Source organism: Bubalus kerabau, chromosome 1, assembly GCF_029407905.1.
Source record: "Bubalus kerabau isolate K-KA32 ecotype Philippines breed swamp buffalo chromosome 1, PCC_UOA_SB_1v2, whole genome shotgun sequence".
NCBI classification, from domain to species: domain Eukaryota; kingdom Metazoa; phylum Chordata; class Mammalia; order Artiodactyla; family Bovidae; genus Bubalus; species Bubalus kerabau.
Genome location: NC_073624.1, coordinates 138,775,840 through 138,795,384, shown reverse-complemented (window position 1 = coordinate 138,795,384; position 19,545 = coordinate 138,775,840). Strand labels below are relative to the sequence as shown.

At 40.9% G+C, this 19,545-nt stretch overlaps 1 protein-coding gene across 2 annotated transcripts in view; it reads left to right on the top strand.

Annotated features, from left to right (window-relative positions):
- Positions 1-19,545, top strand: part of CCDC6 (coiled-coil domain containing 6) — a 113,918-nt gene that overhangs the window by 49,704 nt on the left and 44,669 nt on the right. For both annotated transcript variants that reach the window (XM_055589824.1, XM_055589813.1), the window contains exon 2: positions 6,046-6,195. In XM_055589824.1, coding sequence (XP_055445799.1) covers positions 6,046-6,195 — 150 coding nt within the window. The remainder of the gene's footprint in view (positions 1-6,045; positions 6,196-19,545) is intronic.

Below are 19,545 nucleotides of genomic sequence, written 5' to 3'. Positions count from 1 at the left end.
GGGGCGAAGCATGTCTGTAGAGCTGTTTCTGCTCATGTCCAGTAGGGCATGCACGGAGGGATGTGTTGTCCCCTGCGGACTGGTGGTGAGGGCTGGTCTTTCACTAAGCTGGTTTGAGAGGCCTTGCAGCTTGATGAAACTGATTAACCATTAAGGTCCTTTTTAACATCAAGATTGTCTGAGTTCTTGTCCTGAAAGTACCCCTTTGTTGCTGTTTCCGCCCTTGCCCTGCAGTCCTGGAACAATGGCCTGAGCACAGTGTCTGGGGCAGCTTAGCACACTTGTGAGGGCTAATAATGACTCCTTTCTGGCCCTTGTGTACTTAGTGATCTGCTGACAATACTGGGAGGAAATAAATAATATAAATGCTTTCATCTATCAGTTATTAATTGCTTTTACTGTGGGCTGGTACAAAGTGTGTGGAGGAAGTATGAGATAACCTGGTGCTTCCATGGCCTAAATAGAGGATTGTAATTCTCAGCATGTAATTGACATCACTTCCTTAGTTCTTCTAATAGAAGAATCACAGGTGTGGGCCTTGGGCTTGTCGCATGTCCTCCCTGTCACCCACCACTGCAGTGTGTGTGTATTAGTCGTTCAGTCTTATCTGACTCTTTGTGACCCATGGACTGTAGCCTGCCAGGCCCTCTGTCCATGAATTCTCCAGGCAAGAATACTGTAATGGGTTGCCATCCCCTTCTCCAGGGGATCTACTGGCTCTTAAAACGTTAGCCCGTGCAGGACCACGGCAGGATAGTAGTTTGTTCTGATAAACCCATGGGTATGACCGATGTCCAGGTTAATCTTGTAAGAGGTGCCAGCCCTCAGTCATGAGCTCCACCGAATGCCAAGCATCTCCCAGAACAATCGATACAGACAGTGGTGTACCTCATAAACGAGAGCAGAGAGAGAACACAGTGTTACTCAGTTTCCTGGCTTGGTATTGGTGTCTGCCATCCTGACAATTTGGTTTCAGATGCTTTATCAGACTGAGGTGTTAAGATCGTTAAAATTTGAGTTGTAAGTTACTAAGCAACAGAATAATAAATTTAAATAATTAGAATAATGTATGTAAATAGGTTCCTAAATTTAAGGAATTTAAATAATTAAAATAATAAATACCAGCCTGCCTGAATTTTTAAAAATTAGAGCTTCAAGGTGTTTTTTTAAATCGGAGGATAACTGCTTTACAATGTTGTATTGTTTTCTGCAGTACAACCTGAATCAGCCATAAGTGTGTATGTGTGTGTATATTCCCCTTCCTTCTTGAGCCTCCCTCCCAACCCCCAAGGTATCTTAGTATTATGATTTTTTGTAATTAAAGCAAACAGCATTCAAATTAAAGGTAATTTTGTAAAACAGTTGCAAAATCTTGGTAGGCACTTAAGCTTTCTCTTCATTATATTCTTTACCTGCGCCTGCTGTCAGATAGATAAATGCCTGTATTTTTTTTTTTTTTTTTGGCTTTGGAAACCATCCTTTTCTTACTCTTAACAGATGATGAGTTGCATCATCTTACATAATTTTGGTCTTGGTACTTGGATTTTCTTGCCAGCAGTGAGTGCTCTTGTTGACAGTTTTCAAATTCTCCTTTCTGTACTAATCCTTAATCTGCAGAGTATCACTGATAGAGAATAGAAGCACTAAATAATCACAGGGGAATCGCTTATCAAATCTGTGCCCTGCTCATAATAGCAGTGGGTCAGAATGATTTCCTTATCAGCACAAAATTGTGCACATTTGAGTATGGTTGCCTAAATAAATATGTGGTGACTCAGGAGAAAATAATTGTTTTCTAAGAATTTTTTGATGGATGTTTATTTTTCCCAGTTTGTTGTTTACTAGCTAAGTCATGTCTGACTCTTTGCAACCCCATGGACTGTAGCTCACCGGGCTCCTCTGTCCATGGGATTCTCCAGGCAAGATTACTGGAATGGGTTGCCACTTTTTCCAAAGACCTTGGTAAATTGCTCCTGTATCTCCCCGACCTGTCCCTTTCTTTTTTTCATTTTCTTTTCTTTTTTTTAATCAGACTTTTGTAGAATGAGTAAAGAGTGATGGAGACTGAGACTTGCTTTGTACTCTTTGTACTCCTCACATCAGCAGAAGTCAAGTGAACCCTGCTGGGTGGGGGGCAAAGTAGCAGACACCAATAAATGAATAAGGTAATGCTAGCATTCACTCAACTTCTGAACATAGCAGTTAGAACCTTATTGAACATGAAAATATAATTACATTTTTAAAATATTAGTATAGTTGCTGCACAATATTATGTAAATTACAAAGTGTACAATATTGTGATTAATGATTTTTAAAAGTTTATTTATAGTTATTATGAACTACTGGCTAAATTCTCCATGTTGTACAATATTTCTTTGCAGCTTATTTTATGCCTGATTGTTTGTACCTCTTCCTTCCCTCCTTCTGTAGTCACTCTCCCCCCTGGTAACCACTAGTTTGTTCTTTATATCTGTAATCACAGATTTTTTGATTTCCCCCAGATTTTTGCAGTCTTCAACTCTGCAAACATATGCAAAACAAAGAGTTGGTAATTGTTTGGCTCATATTTTCTTTTGAGAGTTTAGGGAGTTATAAGCTAACCTTGATTGATTTTGTTTTTTTTTTTTTTAAGTTTTGAGAAGAGAGTTTGATTTTTGAATTTGAATGTGTTTAGGTATGCTGAGATTTTCAAGCATTTCAGATAAAGGGGAAATAGATTGATAAAACTGAGATTTCATGTCAGCCTGTTTTAATCTCTGTTCTGGCCACCTGTCCAACCCCAAGCTCCTTGCAAATAGCACTTGGCCTGTTTTGCTCCTAGGCTGTGGTCTACCTAGCTCTTGGCTTCTTTGGGGGAGATAAATCAGAAAAGTGATTGCTTTTACAGCCTAAATGAAAAGGCCTGTTTTGGAGTGTGTGTGTGTGCATACGTGCTAAGTCACTTCAGGCATGTTCAGCTCTTTGCGACCCTGTGGACTGTAGCCTGCCAGGCTCTTCTTTCTATGGGGCTCTCCAGGCAAGAATATTGGAGGGGGTTGCCATTCCCTACTCCAGGGGATCTTCCCCACCCAGAGATCGAACTTCTCTCTCTTGCATCTCCTGCATTGGCAAGCAGTTTCTTTACCACTAACGCCACCTGGGAAGCCTGTTTTGGACTTAAGGGGAAGAAAAAGCCAGGATTTGAGATGAAGATTGAGATTAATGCCTAAAGAGTAGGGGGAGAGCTGCAGGGGAATCCAAATGGATGCTTCTTGCTTGTCTGTGATGCCTGGCACCTACTGTGATGATCGTGTTTACCCATGCTCGTCAGTACACTAAGCTGAGTTTTTAAACAATTTTCTCTGGAGCCATATTGGATATAACACCCTGTCTTTTTCCCTCATTTGTGAGTTAATTCCTAAAAATGCTCTGTGACCAGTTGGAGAAAGGGTGAACTAGTTTTATGTTTGGGGACCTGGAGTCTTATCTCCCAGATAGATGTTTTTTCTCTGTGTGTTTAGATGCTATGGGAAGCAGAGTAACAGTCCCCAGTGCACAAACTTAGTGAAAGGAGCTCTGTGTCAGGCCTGGTTAATCCCTTGCTAAATTAGACAGACTTTAACCAGCCTCTATAGAACAGTTCCTCATGTTGTTGGTGGGTCCTTGGAGGGCTTTTCCTATTTCTATTGCCTAGAAATAAGTGGCTATTCTAAAATGGTGACAAGTTTTGTTGGCTGAAGCCTGAGTCTCACAACCATCACTTACTTTGGAAAGCACTTACAGAAGAGAGCTAGCTTGCCCCCAATCCTTTTTATTTTTAAACTTTTAGGGCCTGGCCTCTTATTTTCAGCTTCTCACTTCTAGGTCCCTGTGCAAAGGGAGTGGTAGTCTGCTGGGCCGTGGAGCCTGGTTCTCTGTTCCTGGACTGTGGGTAAATTCACCAGTCATCTAAATAGAGAATGCCAGGTAACACACAAGAAGTTGAGTCGGATCTGATAATGAAGTGAGTTTATGGTAAACATCCTTTTGAAATTTAAGTGCAGAATCACCTGCTAAAGGCATTACAGTTCCCCTCTCTACCTTTTCGTCCTGTTCCTTTTAGAATAATCAAGATTCAAATCATATAGAACTTTGTCAGTCAAAACCAGAAAAACAGGTAACTTGAACAGATTGCGGGCTTGGATGTGTGTGTCATATATGCCCGAAAGAAATGCTTTGGATTCCTGCCCAGTGCACTAGTATGAGATCTTGAAGTCTGAGAGTTTTGAAGCCAAGTTGGGGGTCAATTTAAAGGGGAGAAGAACTGCGCCGGTCCTGGGCTGTGCTCCCTTGACCATTGGGTAAAGAGCATGACCTTGAGAAGCACTGATGAGTTCCAGAGCATGTAAGGGAACCCTGAGAACCTCCGGCCTGCTCCCCGGGTGCGCTTGGCTGGTCATAAAACCTTATTAGCTGAGTGACGTGTTCTTTGTTGCTTACCTCTCCCGGCCTATGCCAGATGGTGTCTTAAAGAACTGGAGAGCCAGACTTCCTCCCCAAGCTTCCATTTTCTATGTAGCTCTTTTTTCAGTCTTAGTACTACATACACGTGACTTTCTTCGATAGATTTGCTTGGCAGGCAGTTCCAGGCACTGGCGTCCTTCCTGCCTATGATGGGGAGCAGGGAGGATGAACTCCCCAGAAACCAGGGCTCTCCAGGTGGGGGTGACAATCCCAGCCAGCCCATCCAGGCGAGTTGGGAGTGGCTGTCGGACCTTTTATAATAAAAGGTGGCAATTGTTTCAGGTAGGTCCCCTTTCTTCTCTTGCCCTCTGGCTGTCTTGTATAAGTGACAGGTGTTGGAGGCTTGGAATTGCTGCAGTTCTTTCCTTCCTGGACTTGGCAGATGAAATAGGACTGCATTACTGGGGACTCATGCATCAAAATGTTGCAGCTTAAAAGATACTTTGAAGAGAGTTGAGTCCATTTGGAACAAGCCCCGGTTTTCTATAAAAATTAGTTTCCTGCAAGGATGACTAGGTTTTTGTGTTTATTCTGTTAAAACACAAGTGGAGGGGGGAATCTATGGGAGAATATTTTCATCTCCATTGAATGATGCCTGACTCCCTTTTCTTCTGTTTTTAACTTTTAGTAATGCCTGTCCTTGCCCTCACCTCCAAAATATTCCCAGTAGGATAATAAATAAGTGAAAAATGATGCTCCTCTCATCCATCCTTGTTTTCATCCCCTGGACTCTTTGCAACAGCTACTTTTTAGCTGTTTGCTATATTTCCTTCCAATAAGTATTTAATGAACATGTAAATTCATCTGTATCTATCTGTATCGCTTTTCAAATTGCATATGCAAACCCTTTCAGTAACATCTTGAAGAGGTGACACAATTTTAGTTTTGGTAAAGGGTACTTCTTTGCTTCAGTAAAAGATGTTACCTAGGTGTTTTAACTCTGAACCCTTCAAATGAGAATACTTGTGGAGAGTTGTCATGAATTGATACACATTACCACAGTATTGGACCCGTCTGCCATAGGAGAAGGAGCTTTCTGTATTCTGATGATTGATTTGGGATAGCTTCTAAAAACTGCAAACCATCTTTGTTAATTTCTTTGAAATATCTCCTTAATAGGGCTTGCCTGGTGGCTTAGACAGTAAACAATCTGCCTGCAATTCAGGAGACCCAGGTTCCACCCGTGGGTTGGGAAGATCCCCTGGAAAAGGGAATGGCTACCCACTCCAGTATTTTTGCCTGGAGAATCCCATGGACAGAGGAGCCTAGCAAGCAGGCTACAGTCCAAGGGGTTGCAAAGAGTCAGACACAACTGAGCGACTGAGACACGATCCATTTAAGATGATAGTACAGGGAGTCCCTTTGGGGTAACAGATTTACTTTTATGGTTGCTACTCAATTCCTCTGTTTTGTCATCTTGGGGTATATTGGTTCAGTTAAAAATAGAGCTCTAATTAAAATGGGCGCCCTCTCTGAAAATAAGAACTATATTTCAATTAGTAGATTCCTATTTGCTTAACGTATTTTTGTTTTGTTTTTTTCTTTTTTTGAAAACTTTAACAGCAAGCCCGGGCTGAGCAGGAAGAAGAATTCATAAGTAACACTTTATTCAAGAAAATTCAAGCTTTGCAGAAGGAGAAAGAAACCCTTGCTGTAAATTATGAGAAGGAAGAAGAGTTCCTCACTAATGAGCTCTCCAGAAAATTGATGCAGGTAAATTACCTTTTCTGCCCTCTTATCTTCCCTGCCTGTTTTCTTCTCTAGGGGAAAAAAAAATGACTTTGAACTAGCACTTTGCTTGAAACATTTGCTGATGAGGTTGTAGCTAAAATTCTTTAGAGATTAAAATACCTAAGTGAAGATGGCAGCAGTGTAATACTCAAGACTGGTTCCCAGCTCACCTGCTTAGGTGAGGTAAGATATTTTATACTCTGACCATTGTAAGAAATTGCTGATGAGCCTGAGGCCTTAGCACAGGAGTCAATGATGTATGCAGTGTTTTGGGATTATGAGAGTTAACGCCAAATGTGAGATTTCTTTCTCCTTTTATGTTGAATCTATAATGAATATATGGACATTTTTGGCAACCAGAAGTAGGTCTTTTGTACTAATATATGAAGATACAAAGGGAAATGCCACTTTGAGGGGAGAAAAATATATGTATCTGTGATAGTCAGTTGTGTTCAGATGGGTGAGTAATATGTTACTGAACAAATAACAAATGTTGAAACTTAACATCAATCACTAATAGTGTATAGAAGACAACACACAAAACATACAGAAATTTTTATTTTTCTAGTTAGATTTTTCTACCTTCCCCTCCTGTTTGTTTTGTTTTCCTCTCCTTGAAGCTTACTAGTAAATTACAAAAGTAAGATTTGTTTAGGGCAAATATCATGCAGGTTATTTAGTATGAGCTTGAGAACAAGTGGGACATTGAGTTTTCACTATTTAACACAACATGTCCAAAATAGTGAATAGGTATAAAATTATCCAAAGAGAACTATTATTGGTATTTTTTTCAGATGGCTGTAAAAGGTAGAAGTCTTTCCTTGTATTTTCTATTCACTGGCATTACTAACAATTTCACTCATTAATTTGATCGAAATATGTATTCTAATGAGATTATAGCAAAAGGATATTTGGAGCCTAAATTCTTCTCTTACCTTCTGACATATCAAATGTTGGAAGAAGAGACCAGAAACTTTAGTGTTAAGACCATGCAATGGTCCAGGTACCTTTTACCCCATCTTTTTATTCTTATTTTCCTACCTAATTATTGAATAAAGATACCACTATGATCTTGTACAAAAATTGATTTATATGGTAGCTGTTGGAATGTGAAGGATAGAGATCCTCGGTCAGTATTATCTAGTGGAGATTTATGGTGGAATTTCTGTGTTGAAATGTTTTCTTTATTCCTGTGCATTCTGATTTAGAGGAAAAATGAGGTAGAAGATTAGTTTGACTTTTGACTCTTATCGTACCTTGGCAGCATTAGACTAATTATTCTGCATGTTGCTTTCAGAACTGTAAGGATATGATTATGGCTTCCTTTTCTGTGTTTTGTGTGTAATCAGATGCCCTAATTTTTAACACTTCGAGAAACATTTTTTTGTTTTCAACTTGCATAGTCATTGGTATTTGGAACCTTTGATTAAAGTACATTATAAAGCAGTCAATATCCTAGCCAGATCATGCTTTCTTTTTCTCTAGAAAGACTCATTTTCATTATGAGTTGTTCTGTCATGTGTAATTTAGCCTCTCATTAGCTTCTTATCATGACCCACCTACTTTCCAAGGACACTGGTGTCCCTTAAAGCAAGCTACTGGATAGAGTGAATGCCTAAGAGCCATGTGCAACAGAAAGAGGTTAATTATAGTAATATATTTGGCATAAGAAGGTTTGAACTTAAAATTTAATAAATAAAGCTATAACTTGGAGAAATGTAGTTTGGGTTTTTTTTTTTTTTTTCAGATTATTTTTTCAGAATTCTTATATTAAAATAAATAGTTTTACTTGGTCAGGAGAAAAATTTTAATATATTAAAAACTTAAATTTTTTAAGGGGCATGGATCTTTCTAAAGAGACTGGGTAATACATTAATACAAACTGGACAGTGTGAAAAAATGTTACCCAAAGTAGTTTGTAATGTGGAGCCCTGGTCTTCACATCGCTGGGTCTTATTTTCACCCTCAGTCAAAGCAAAGTGTTCAGTATGAGGATGTAAGTCTGTTGTTTGGGGAGTTCTAGGTGGATCTGCAGCTCATTAGTAATCCCACTTGCAGAACCTGGGCAAATGGATGGTCAACATGTCTCTGTTGACCATGCAGGGAACCAAGCGGGGAGACATAAATCCCTGCTTGGTTCCTAGGTTTTATTTTCATATATTATATATACATATACATATATATATATATAGAGAGAGAGAGAGAATGTGTGTGTGTGTGTGTGTGTGCGCGCGCGTGCTTAGTCTCTCAGTCATGTCTGACTCTTTGTGACCCTTTGAACTGTAGCCCACCAGGCTCCTCTGTCCATGGGAGTTTTCAAGCAAGAATGCTGGAGCAGGTTGCCATTTCCTCCTCCAGGGGATCTCCCCAACCCAGGGATTGAACCCATGTCTCCTGTGTCTCCTGCATTGCAGGCAGATTCTTTACCCAGAGTCATCAGGGAAGCCCTATATCAGGGAATTCCATATGTGTATATAGTAATAACGGAGAAGGCAATGGCACCCCACTCCAGTACACTTGCCTGGAAAATGCCATGGATGGAGGAGCCTGGTGGGCTGCAGTCCATGGGGTCGCTAGGAGTCGGACATGACTGAGCAACTTCACTTTCTCTTTTCACTTTCATGCATTGGAGAAGGAAATGGCAACCCACTCCAGTATTCTTGCCTGGAGAATCCCAGGGACGGGGGAGCCTGGTGTGCTGCCGTCTCTGGGGTCACACAGAGTCGGACACGACTGAAGTGACTTAGCATAGCATAGCATAGCATATAGTAATAAAATACAGGAGCCTCTGGTTTGAGTTCTGGGTCGGGAAGATCCGCTAGAGAAGGGATAGGCTATCCACTCCGGTACCCTTGGGCTTCCTTCATAGCTCAGCTGGTAAAGAATCCACCTGTAATGTGGGAGACCTGGGTTTGATCCCTGGGTTAGGAAGATCCCCTGGAGAAGGAAATGGCTCCCCACTCCAGTATTTTAGCCGGGAGAATTCCATGGACTGTACAGTCCATGGGGTCGCAAAGAGTGGGACACGACTGACAACTTTCACAAAAAGTATATATAACAGACGTAAAACTTGCCATTGCAGCCATTTTTGAGTATATAATTCAGTGGCATTAAGTACACTCACATTGTTGTACAACCATTTCCATCACCCATCCCCAAGAACTTTTTCAAACTGAAACTGAATCCATAAGAAATAACCCCTTATTCCATGCTCCTGGTTCTTTCTAAGACTTTTGAAAAGACACGGACGGCAGGTAGTGTGTGTTGAGGTCTCTGGCAAGTTCCAGAGCTGTGCCTACATGAATAGTGATCCCTCACTTTAGACCCCAGGGATCAACTGCACACCGTTTTGTGGTAGGTCCCTGTACCTTTGGGCAGCTGGAAGGCTCTTGTATAACCGCTGGCAAGAGGGGCTGTAGGCCTACTGTACCCATCCCCCAGGCTTTCCTGAAGGATTTCAGCCAGTCCTTTGTTGCAGTCTCACATTTTCTGCCACCAGTGTGGTAGAACTAATCTCCATCTGGAAGATTTTTAGAGTAATTGGTACCAATAGACTTTTCCAACTGTGTAATTACTTTAGTATGACTCTCCAGGATGCTTGCTTCTGGATAAGAACTTGTTATGTTAGCCTACTAAGAGAAACCGTGCTGCCGGCGACACTGATGGACAGAGGAGTAAATTGACCTGTTCACCAGGGAAGTGTTTAACATTTCTCACCAGAGGCTGCTTAGAGGCTATTTATGGAGCAATCTTGGTTTTCTTGCTTGTGCTGTGGCTGTTGTCTTTGATAGTGAGTGTGGCTTTTATGTGCATTTCAAAGGGATTCTTTGGTCTTGAGAACAAAATGAGATTATTACTATAAAGGAGATACCTCCTTTTCCATCTGCTGTGATACAGATGGTATCAAATACCTTTAAAAACTGAATCAAATGTATTTAAGTAGATGAATAGAAATCTCTTTGCCCTGTTAAAAGATCATGTTTGGAAGATAGGTTCAACACCTCCAAATATGTTAAACCTGTCTAAAGCAAACAAAGAAATATGCACAAAACAGCATGCAGTTTTTCTCCTTTATTTTTGTATACATCTGCTAGATAGATACCTTGGTTTTGCAAAGACTCTTGTCTGAAAAATCTGCTTCCTTCTGAGCCTGGACCATGGGATCGATGACTTGACTGGTAAGAACTGTCCTAAAAAGGACCCTTCTAGTCTAATGCCAAGCCTACGCTAGGACTAATTCAGCTCTGGAATGCCTTGAAGAGATGTTTGTTGCTTAATCATAATTTGTAATTAAAATGTATAAGGAATGTTTCGTGATCAAAGTCTTCATCAGAATTTGATTCTTAATATCTATGCTAGGGAAAAAAAAGTCTAAAAGACTATTCTCTGGAATGTTGGCTATAATTGGGTGCTGAGCTTAGGGATGTTAATTTTCTTGTGCTCCTTTCCTTCTCAGTTTGTAGAAGCAACACACATTACTTTTGTAATTAAAAAATATCTTACTTCCTAAGAAGAAAATTTTAAAAATACCTATTTTGTCCTTATGTTTTGAAACCTCCAGCTGTATCACTGAACTTGAGAGCTCCCAGTCTTGCAGTTGTTACCAAACTAGACTGGGGTCTGCTTGCCTGATGTGCAGCAAAGCTGGCCCACTGACGGGGCTGTGGTGAAAGAAAGTACAGTGTTTACTGCAGGGCACCAAACAAGGAGAATGGGCAGCTTGCGCTCAAAAGACATGAGCTCCTCGATGGCTTTTCGGGAAGGGTTTTGAAAGACATTGAGGGGAGAGAGACACAGGGTGCATGATCAGCTCATGCCCAATTCTCTGGTGGGTTGATGGTGAGCAAATAGTGATGTTTCAGGAATCTCAGCCATCAGTCTTCTGGTTCCGACCAGTCTGGGATTTATGTGTACTGGTGGTCAGCATGCAGCTAACTTCTTCCACCTAGTGGGGGTTTTAATATCTGCACAACAACTCAAGGACATGGCTCAGGATATTATTTACAGCCCTGAGGAGGAAATAAAATAAAGGTCTTTGTCTTTGTTGTATGACTTAGCTATTTGTCTTGCTTGACTATTTTCTCACTTCTCTAATTAAATCTGCTCTGTAACCAAAGAGCAAATTTAAAGCTTTTCTACAAACAAGAGGCAGGGGCGGGGGTAAGATGGAAGTCTATCCCTGGGGTGGTCCTGCAGGGTCTTACTCGGTTTCACTATCATAATTGCATCTGTTTATCATGGACCGCATAGACTGCAATGCACTGGAGCCCCTTGCAAAGTCAGGAAGATTCTGGACTACCCAGATTGTTCATTTAGAGCTAGCATCAACAAAATGCTCTTATGATTGGCTTAACTGTCATGTCAGCTGTGATACGATTCATTCCACTGGCTGCTCTTTAAAAAAAAAAAAAAAAAACAAAGCCCCCTAATTCCTCTGGCTAACAGTTAAGCACCAGTCACCAATACCAACTGGAAGACCTATTGTTGCTGAGATGGATAGTGATTTTAGCCCCTGTGGATTTTCTCACCTGCTTTTATGTAAGCCCAAGGCATCAGGTTCACTTCCTGCTCTTGGGAAGCTCTGTTCAATTGTTGCCTACACTTTTCTCCACCAATACTGCTGCCAAAAGTTAATGAATTTTTTTTTTTTTCTTTATTTAAAAGCCTGGAACAGGACTGAGATAGGAGTACCGAATATTATATATCTCTCTGAATGTTTTCACTCTAATCCAGTTTTCAAATTTTAGACCTTAAAATAACAAATAAGTTTGTAGTCTTGTACTGTAGAGTCACATTTGAAATTGGATCTAGTCCTCAGAAAACAATGCCACTGTAGCTATTAATATAATAGAAATGATTGTACTCATTCTCTTACTGAGGAGACACATTTTTCTTATTGATGGTGGAAAGCACTTAAGAACACAAGTTTTCTGGATCTCTTGTTAAGTGGCACGACTTATTGTTACTATTATTGACTTGGTCCCAGAGGTGAGAATGCCTCCGGGAATTACAGCAGTTGCAGTTTCCTAGCATCTGTGGAAAGATGATATATGGAGGGAAGGAAGGAAGTTGTGGGCAAAAACCACTGCTGAAGCCGCCATTGCCAAGTGATACGGAGCTGAGACGTTCAGAAGGCTGATCTGTCATAGCATTATTCTTCATCTGTGTTCGCACAGGAATGAAACAGGCTTGCGAGAAGTCCCTGAATCTGCCCGCTGACCTAGACAAAGGCTTACATTCATGTACCTCCTCTCTCCCCGCCCCTCAACCTAGAGTAGTAGTTTCTCCTTCCATTCGCATCTGAACGGAGGCAGCTTTTCTTCTTTAGTCCCTTCAAGGCTGTGTCTGTGGAGGGCAGGCTTGTCCGCAGGCACTAGAAGTGAGCGTAGATGCCTAATGCCCTTCTCAAGCCTGTACGCCAGAATCGGAGGCTGCCTTCTTTTACTCCAAGTTCTCCAAGTCACTAAGATGGCAGTGCGGTGATCTTGTTTGTTCAGGCAGCAGAATCACATGTCAGGGTGATAAATATGTATGAAACCCTGTTTGGTTCATTTTAAAGGCACAGAGGCGGACACGGCTGTCACATCCATTCAGGTGAAGACTTGTTCTCCCGCGGCAGGGGAGAAGAGACCTTGAAATATGTTCTTCATTAAGCTGGCTCGACCAGTGGCCCTCTTGGCTTTTAGTTTTTCAGGGCTATTAATGCTGAGCATAAAAATTGGCTATCACCTAATAGCTAACAGAACATTTGGGGCAAAGTTGAGTTGTGGGTTTGTTTTTTTTTTTTTTTTTTTGTCGTTCTCGTTGTTGTTTTTCATTCCGCATTATCTGACTCTCAGCCGTGTGTGTTCTTTGTTTCTTTTCGTGGAACAGGGGGCTTATGCATTGTGTTCAGGATACATCTGCAGAGGGCTTCTGGGATGTTTATTGCATTTTAAATGCCACAACCACCAGAGGCCAAATTATAAGGCAGAATTTTCCTGTTAGCAGCATGCCAGAAATCTCTCAGTCCAACGTAATTTGCATTATGATTAGAAAATACAATAAACTTGAGGCAGTTCTTTTAGTCTTCACAAATCAGAGTTTTGGTGTTTTTTTTTTTTTTTTCCCCCCAAAATGTGTGTAGTATGTTACCATTATGGCTGGAGTTAATGTGCCAACCTGGATTCCCCAAAATACAAGAGCAAGGGTCAGGGCTTAGCAGCTTTTCAGGTTGACTTCTTTGACAAAATATGGAGAAATGCAGGTAGAAAGTAAAAGTAGGAGAAGGAAATGAAAAATAATGACATGAAGCTGGAGTGAGAAGTTGCTTTACTCACTAGGGTAGGGGTAAGTAAGCATTGTTATTTCTAGTTGAAAAGGTGAATCTTGGAGATTGAAAGACACTTGGCTTCACTGTAGATGGACTTGAACTATCATTGAAAATGCTGTGCAAATGATTTGAAAACTTTGCAGTTATAAATGTTGCAGTGTTCTGCATTTCTTGGGTAATTTTTTTTTTTTTCATTTTAAAAAGTTTACAGTCAGCCCTGTAATTAATTAATTAATAAATTTAATTAATTAATAATAAATTAATTATAATTATTAATTATTATTAATTATAATTAATTATTAATTATTAATAAATTAATAAATAAAATTAATAAATTAATTAATAAATTAATTAATAAAATTACCTTAAAATACAGAGATATATCCTACTACTAATTATCTTTACTTTCCTTTTTTTTTTTTTCTTTTAATTTATGATAAGGTCTCAGCTTTGAGTAAATTCTTTGTTTGGGTTAAATATTCTCTACTCCTCAAAGAAGAAAGGGTTAATTTTTACAAAATGGATTTTTTTTTTTGCAGGTTGAGTCCAGAGCCTCAAGAATTCCTTTATCTTATTCATGGAGTATCTTTTTTTAAACCTGCCTCCTAAATAGATTTTTTTCAAAGGTGTTAAGCAGCATGCTGCTGCTGCTGCTGCTGCTAAGTCGCTTCAGTCGTGTCCGACTCTGTGCGACCCTATGGACTGCAGCCTACCAGGCTCCTCTGTCCATGGGATTTTCCAGGCAAGAGTACTGCAGCATGATGCTATTAGGAATCAAATCTAGGAAGGTCAGACTTAGCCCCTGAGGTGTTCTAAGTGGGCAGGAAGCCTCATGTACTGGAGCCCTCCACTCAGGTGAGAGCTTGTCCTCAGTGTTGAGGAGGCTGACGAGAAAATAACATCCAAAAAATTCTGGAAGGGCCTACCAATTTTTTTTCCTTGCAAAAGTTAGGTATACTTTTTCCCTTTTTGAAAATCACAATTAGTTAATTCAGGCAAGCTTCACTGAAGATAAGTGGAAGGATTAACAAGATCATGAAGAACAGCTGGGGGGAGATCTGGGGAAGGTGGAAATTGAGAGGAGACCCAGCACCCAAGGCTCCCTTTTTCCTGGGCACGTTTGCTATTTATTTGTTACAGCAGCTAAGAAGCTGAATCGTGCTTTTGGCAGTTGTGTAGAGCTGGGGTTTCAGAAGTCAGAGCTCAGGGCTGGCCAAAGGTGGGGACAAAGATAAATCACCCCACTTTAATCTGGAATCATGAAGAGCTATACCGTCGGAAAAGAGTGAACCTTTTTTTTTTTTTTACTTCATTTGGATGAATCAGAGAACACAAAACTTTGGTTTTGGATTAAGGCAGACCGTGCTCATCCCAGCCTGAAGGAGGGGGTGTGTACATGATGCTGAGCATGTGTGGGAAGGCGCTGTGGGAGGTGTCTTTGGAGCCGTCCCAAAGTTCCAGAAATTTGAAAGAAACAGCTTCAGGTACTCTAGGCAGAGGATACAGAATGATCAGGACTGGGCTTGGGGTGCAGTGGCTCTTGTTGGTGTGGTGACCAACAGGACTTGGGGTTTGGAAGCCCCTGGACCAGAGTGATCTCCAGACCTGTTTGCCCAGGATGATGGGTTTCTTTTTTCTTTTTTTGATGTGGACGATTTTTTAAAAGTCTCTGTTACGATATTGCTTCTGGTTTATGTTTTGGTTTTTTGGTCATGAGGCATGTGGTCTTTAGCTCCCTGACTAGGGACCAAACCTACACCCCCTGCATTGGAAGGTGCAGCCTTAACCACTGGACTGCCAGGGCAGTCCCTTCAGTTTTTAAAATGTAGGGGGTTTTTTTTGTTTTTGTTTTTTCCTCCAGGAAAATAGTCTTTAGAAGAAGACATGAGATTGGCCTTTAATCATAGTTGCCAGCACCACTCTCTGTGCTGAGATTCATGATTGTCAGGTGCCTGGACCCTGAAGGCATTTGTGTGTGCAAACCTTAGACTGTCACTGGGGCTGAGTGTGAAAGTATGGGGAACTTGCATGGGGACTGGATCGAAGGTGGACTTGAACATCGTACTGATGAGTTTGGGCTTACTCTGCAGGAATGAGGGAGCCATTATAAGGTTTTGAGCAGGGTGTTGAATGAATAGAAAACCCTACTAGTTTAGTTTAGCATGATCTACACACTGGACCTGGGGTATCGATTAGGAGCTTTGTCAGTGGCCCAGTGAAGAGGAGTCAAAGACTTGAGCCGGAGCACAGAAAGCGCAGGATGTGTTGGACAGCTGTTCTGGGGGCTGACTTAATGCCACTTGGTAACTGATGAGATGTGAGGTATTGACTGAGAATAACAGTGCCAGTAACAGAAGGGGGAAGGAGGTGGGCTTAACTCTGGGCCCAGGAGGCATTTAGTGGTGATGCGCTGAATTGAAGGTGGGAGGTTGACTTTCTGCTCAGCAGAGCTGTTCAGATTGGTTTAGAGACTCAATATTGTGAGAGACAGTTCTTTTTTTCAAAACCTGTGTTAACTACTTAGAACAGTAAGTCCCCTACACATGAACCTTTAAGCTGCAAACTTTAAAAGATGCGAATGTTTGTTCACTTGTCCATTCACGTGAGTTAGTTCTCATGTCTAGCGTACATTGTCACACGCATGCTTCCTCTACAAGTGGTCGTGCTTTTGTGTACTTGCTGTACAGTTCTGTATAGAGTACAGTATCTTTATTTCAAGCCAAAGATGTCTGGAAGCAAGGATAAAAGCAGCACTATATAGCTGATTGTATTAGTCAGGTACCTAGGCTTACTTTGTCACATTGGACTCAAGAACACGTTGTTGGAACAAAACTTGTTCACATGTAGGGGGCTTACTGTGTTAACTACATGACAATTATTTTTCCCATTCCAATGATTTAATGTAGTCACTGTTCTATGGTGGCCTTTACTTGGCTCAGTGCAGATGGCTCTAGTTCTTGGTAGTTGTCAATAAGTGAGGGTTGTTGGTTGCAAAACTGCAGGTTGTACAGAGAATGGTTAGCATTGACTGGTGTAAACAGAACTGGGGGCATCTTGGGTTTATCCTCGAGTTGAATCGAAAAAGCTGAGTCCGGGGCTGGTGGCAAGAAGGCATGCCTGCCTTGGCTCTGGGTGGGCTAACAACAGGCCCAGACTTGCAAACACACTTTGCCAAGCCTGGGATTTGGCAAACCTGCTGCCTGCTGGGTGGGTGGGCTGGCATAGCAGCCAACCTTCACGTGCCCTGCAGTGGTGCCTGTACCTGCTGCAGAAGGTTTTGCCCAGAATAAAAGCCATTCAGTGAAGAGTTTTTGAATCTCTGATATAAGAAGCCTGGTTCACTGAAAGTGGCTCCAGAAACCTTTGGAAATTATGAGAAAGACAGCAATTATTGGTAATTCAGTGATGCTTAAGGCTAGTCTGTCGTTAGATCAACTTAATGCTATACTCATGTTTTTTAATGGGCTGGAAATTGGCTTTGGGACTTCATATGTGAGTGGATACAATGAGAAAATGCTCACATTTGAGTGCTTAGAATTTTCCAGGTTTGTAGTTGTGTTTTTGCTTATGGCTTTTTCACTTATGTTAATATATTTTTCATGCTGGATCCCAAGGAGCAGATCTTTATTTATATAACCCTAATTCCATTGTAAATGTGCTGCTGTGGATCGTCAGTTATGTAATTTCCATTCTACAAGGTTTTTTGTTGTTAATGGTATAATATATTGCACGGTTAAGAGTTCTAAAGCTCTTCCATAATCTGTGAGATTGACTTTGTAAGTATATTTACAGAAAATGCTGATTCTGACAACAAATTTTAATCTACCTAAGCATTTTACTTTAGATATATTAAAGGCAAGCAAATGAGCTTTTTTTTTTTTTCAAGCACATTAATAGAATTTACTTGCCTGTTTACTTCTCAGTTTGAATGATTTTTGTTCCAGTTTAGGATCTCTGACCTGATTAGTAAGATTAAGAATTGCTTATGACGTTTAGACCTTTGATTAAAAATTTAAAATCATGTCTTAAATTTTATAACCATCTTGAAGATGCTACTCAGAAATGAACCTGGAGTTTAGTTTTTCTGATAGGTCCTGAAAAGTAAAAGTGAAAGTGTTAGTCACTCAGTTGTGTCTGACTCTTTGTGACCCCATGAACCATAGCCCACCAGGCTCCTCTGTCCATGGGATTCTTCAGGCAAGAGTACTGGAGTGGGTAACCACTCCCTTTTCCAGGGAATCTTCCCCACCAAAGGATCCAACCTGGGTCTCCTCCACTGAAGGCAGATTCTTTACCACTGAGCCACCAGGAAATCATCTCTGATATGTCCTGGGTCGCCTAAACCAGTCTTACTTTTATGGTTTTTGTTTATGGTGTCATGGACTACAGCTTTAACACAGGCAGGTGGAGGGAATTCCCTGGCAGTCCAGTGGTTAGGGCTTCATGCTTCCACTGCATGGGGCGTGGGTTCTGTCCTTGGTTGGGGAACTAAAAACCTGTATGCCGTGAGGCGCAGCCAAATAAAAAAACTAAAAAAAATAAAATAGATGGATTCAGGGTGTTGGTTCAAGTCCTTTTGGGGCCAAATAGCTTGAATTTACATGGTATCTGTTTGAAACAAATAATTTCTGAAATTTTCTCAGGTGCATTGTCACGAGGAAAACTCTGTGGCTGTTATTTCCTCAGTATCTCTTTCTCTGCCCTCTCTTCTTGCCCATCTTAACTCTAATGATTGTTCTGGGGGGTTGTTTTTGTATTTCTTGCTGTATTTCTCTTTTTATTGGTGGTTTATTGGTTCCAAGGAAGAACCAGATTTTCTGTTTCTAGTGTTCTGTTTAGAACACTAACTCTGTGCCCTGCCCCTAGATTGCCTGTCACCCGAGAGATGGCAGAACAAAACAGGCAGCAAAGCTGTTTGTTCCAGGTCTGTCTTTGGGGGATGTTGAAAACTGTGAGTGTTTGGCTGAGTTATATCTGAGGATGGCTTGATATTTTCCAAATGGTTCATATAACCCAGGGACCTCGCTTGAGTTCTGGTAATGACAGCTTCACCATCACATTTTCCTTTGGGTATAGCTCTTGAAAGGAAAAAGCCTTTTAAAATTGAGAGCTTTTATAGATTTCATTACTAGCTGAATCAGTATTCTTAAAGGAAATACCTTATCAGTTATTGACGGTATTAGACCATCTGTCTGTATATGAGTCTTTTCCTCTAGGACAATGAGAATCTTACCTTTGCTCAGATTAATATTCTGGGACAAATTGCTGCCTGGGTCGGGGGAGAGATTTTTTGACATTAGATTGCATCCTTTATTGTTTTGGGCTTCCCTGGCAGCTCAGAGGGTAAAGAATCCACCTTCAATGCAGGAGACTCAGGTTTGATCCCTAGGTTGGAAAGATCCCCTGAAGAAGGAAATGGCTACCCACTCCATCCAGTATTCTTGCCTGGAGAACTCCATGGACAGCGGAGACTGGTGGGCTATGGTCCATGGGGTCACAAAGAGATGGACACAACTGAGCGATGAACACTTTATTATTTTAATTTACTTAAGAGCACAAGTATAACACTAAAAAAAAGGGAAGAAGGAGGCTCTTTGAAATAAAAGTGGCAGCAGTTGAAAACATATTGCAGAGATTTCCCTGGTAGTCCGGTGGTTAAAAATCCACCGCAGGTTTGATCCATGGTCGGGGAACTAAGATCCCACATGCTGTGGAACAACTAAGCCCGTGTACCACAACTACTGAGCCCGTGCACAACTAGAGAATCCTTGTGCAGTGAAAAGTCACGCATGATGCAGCAAAGATCCTGCATACCACAACTGAGAATGGCACAGCCAATATTTAAAAAAACATATTGGAGGAAAACACATCTAATATTTAAAGAAAACTATGCAAAAGGTTTAAAAGTTTTAAGACAGAAATTCATTTTTCTAAAACCAGTAGATATCATTTAAGCTTAGCATTCATAAACTATTTTAGGGCAAAGATAAGGTCTTAACTATAGATTTCACTCCCTTCTG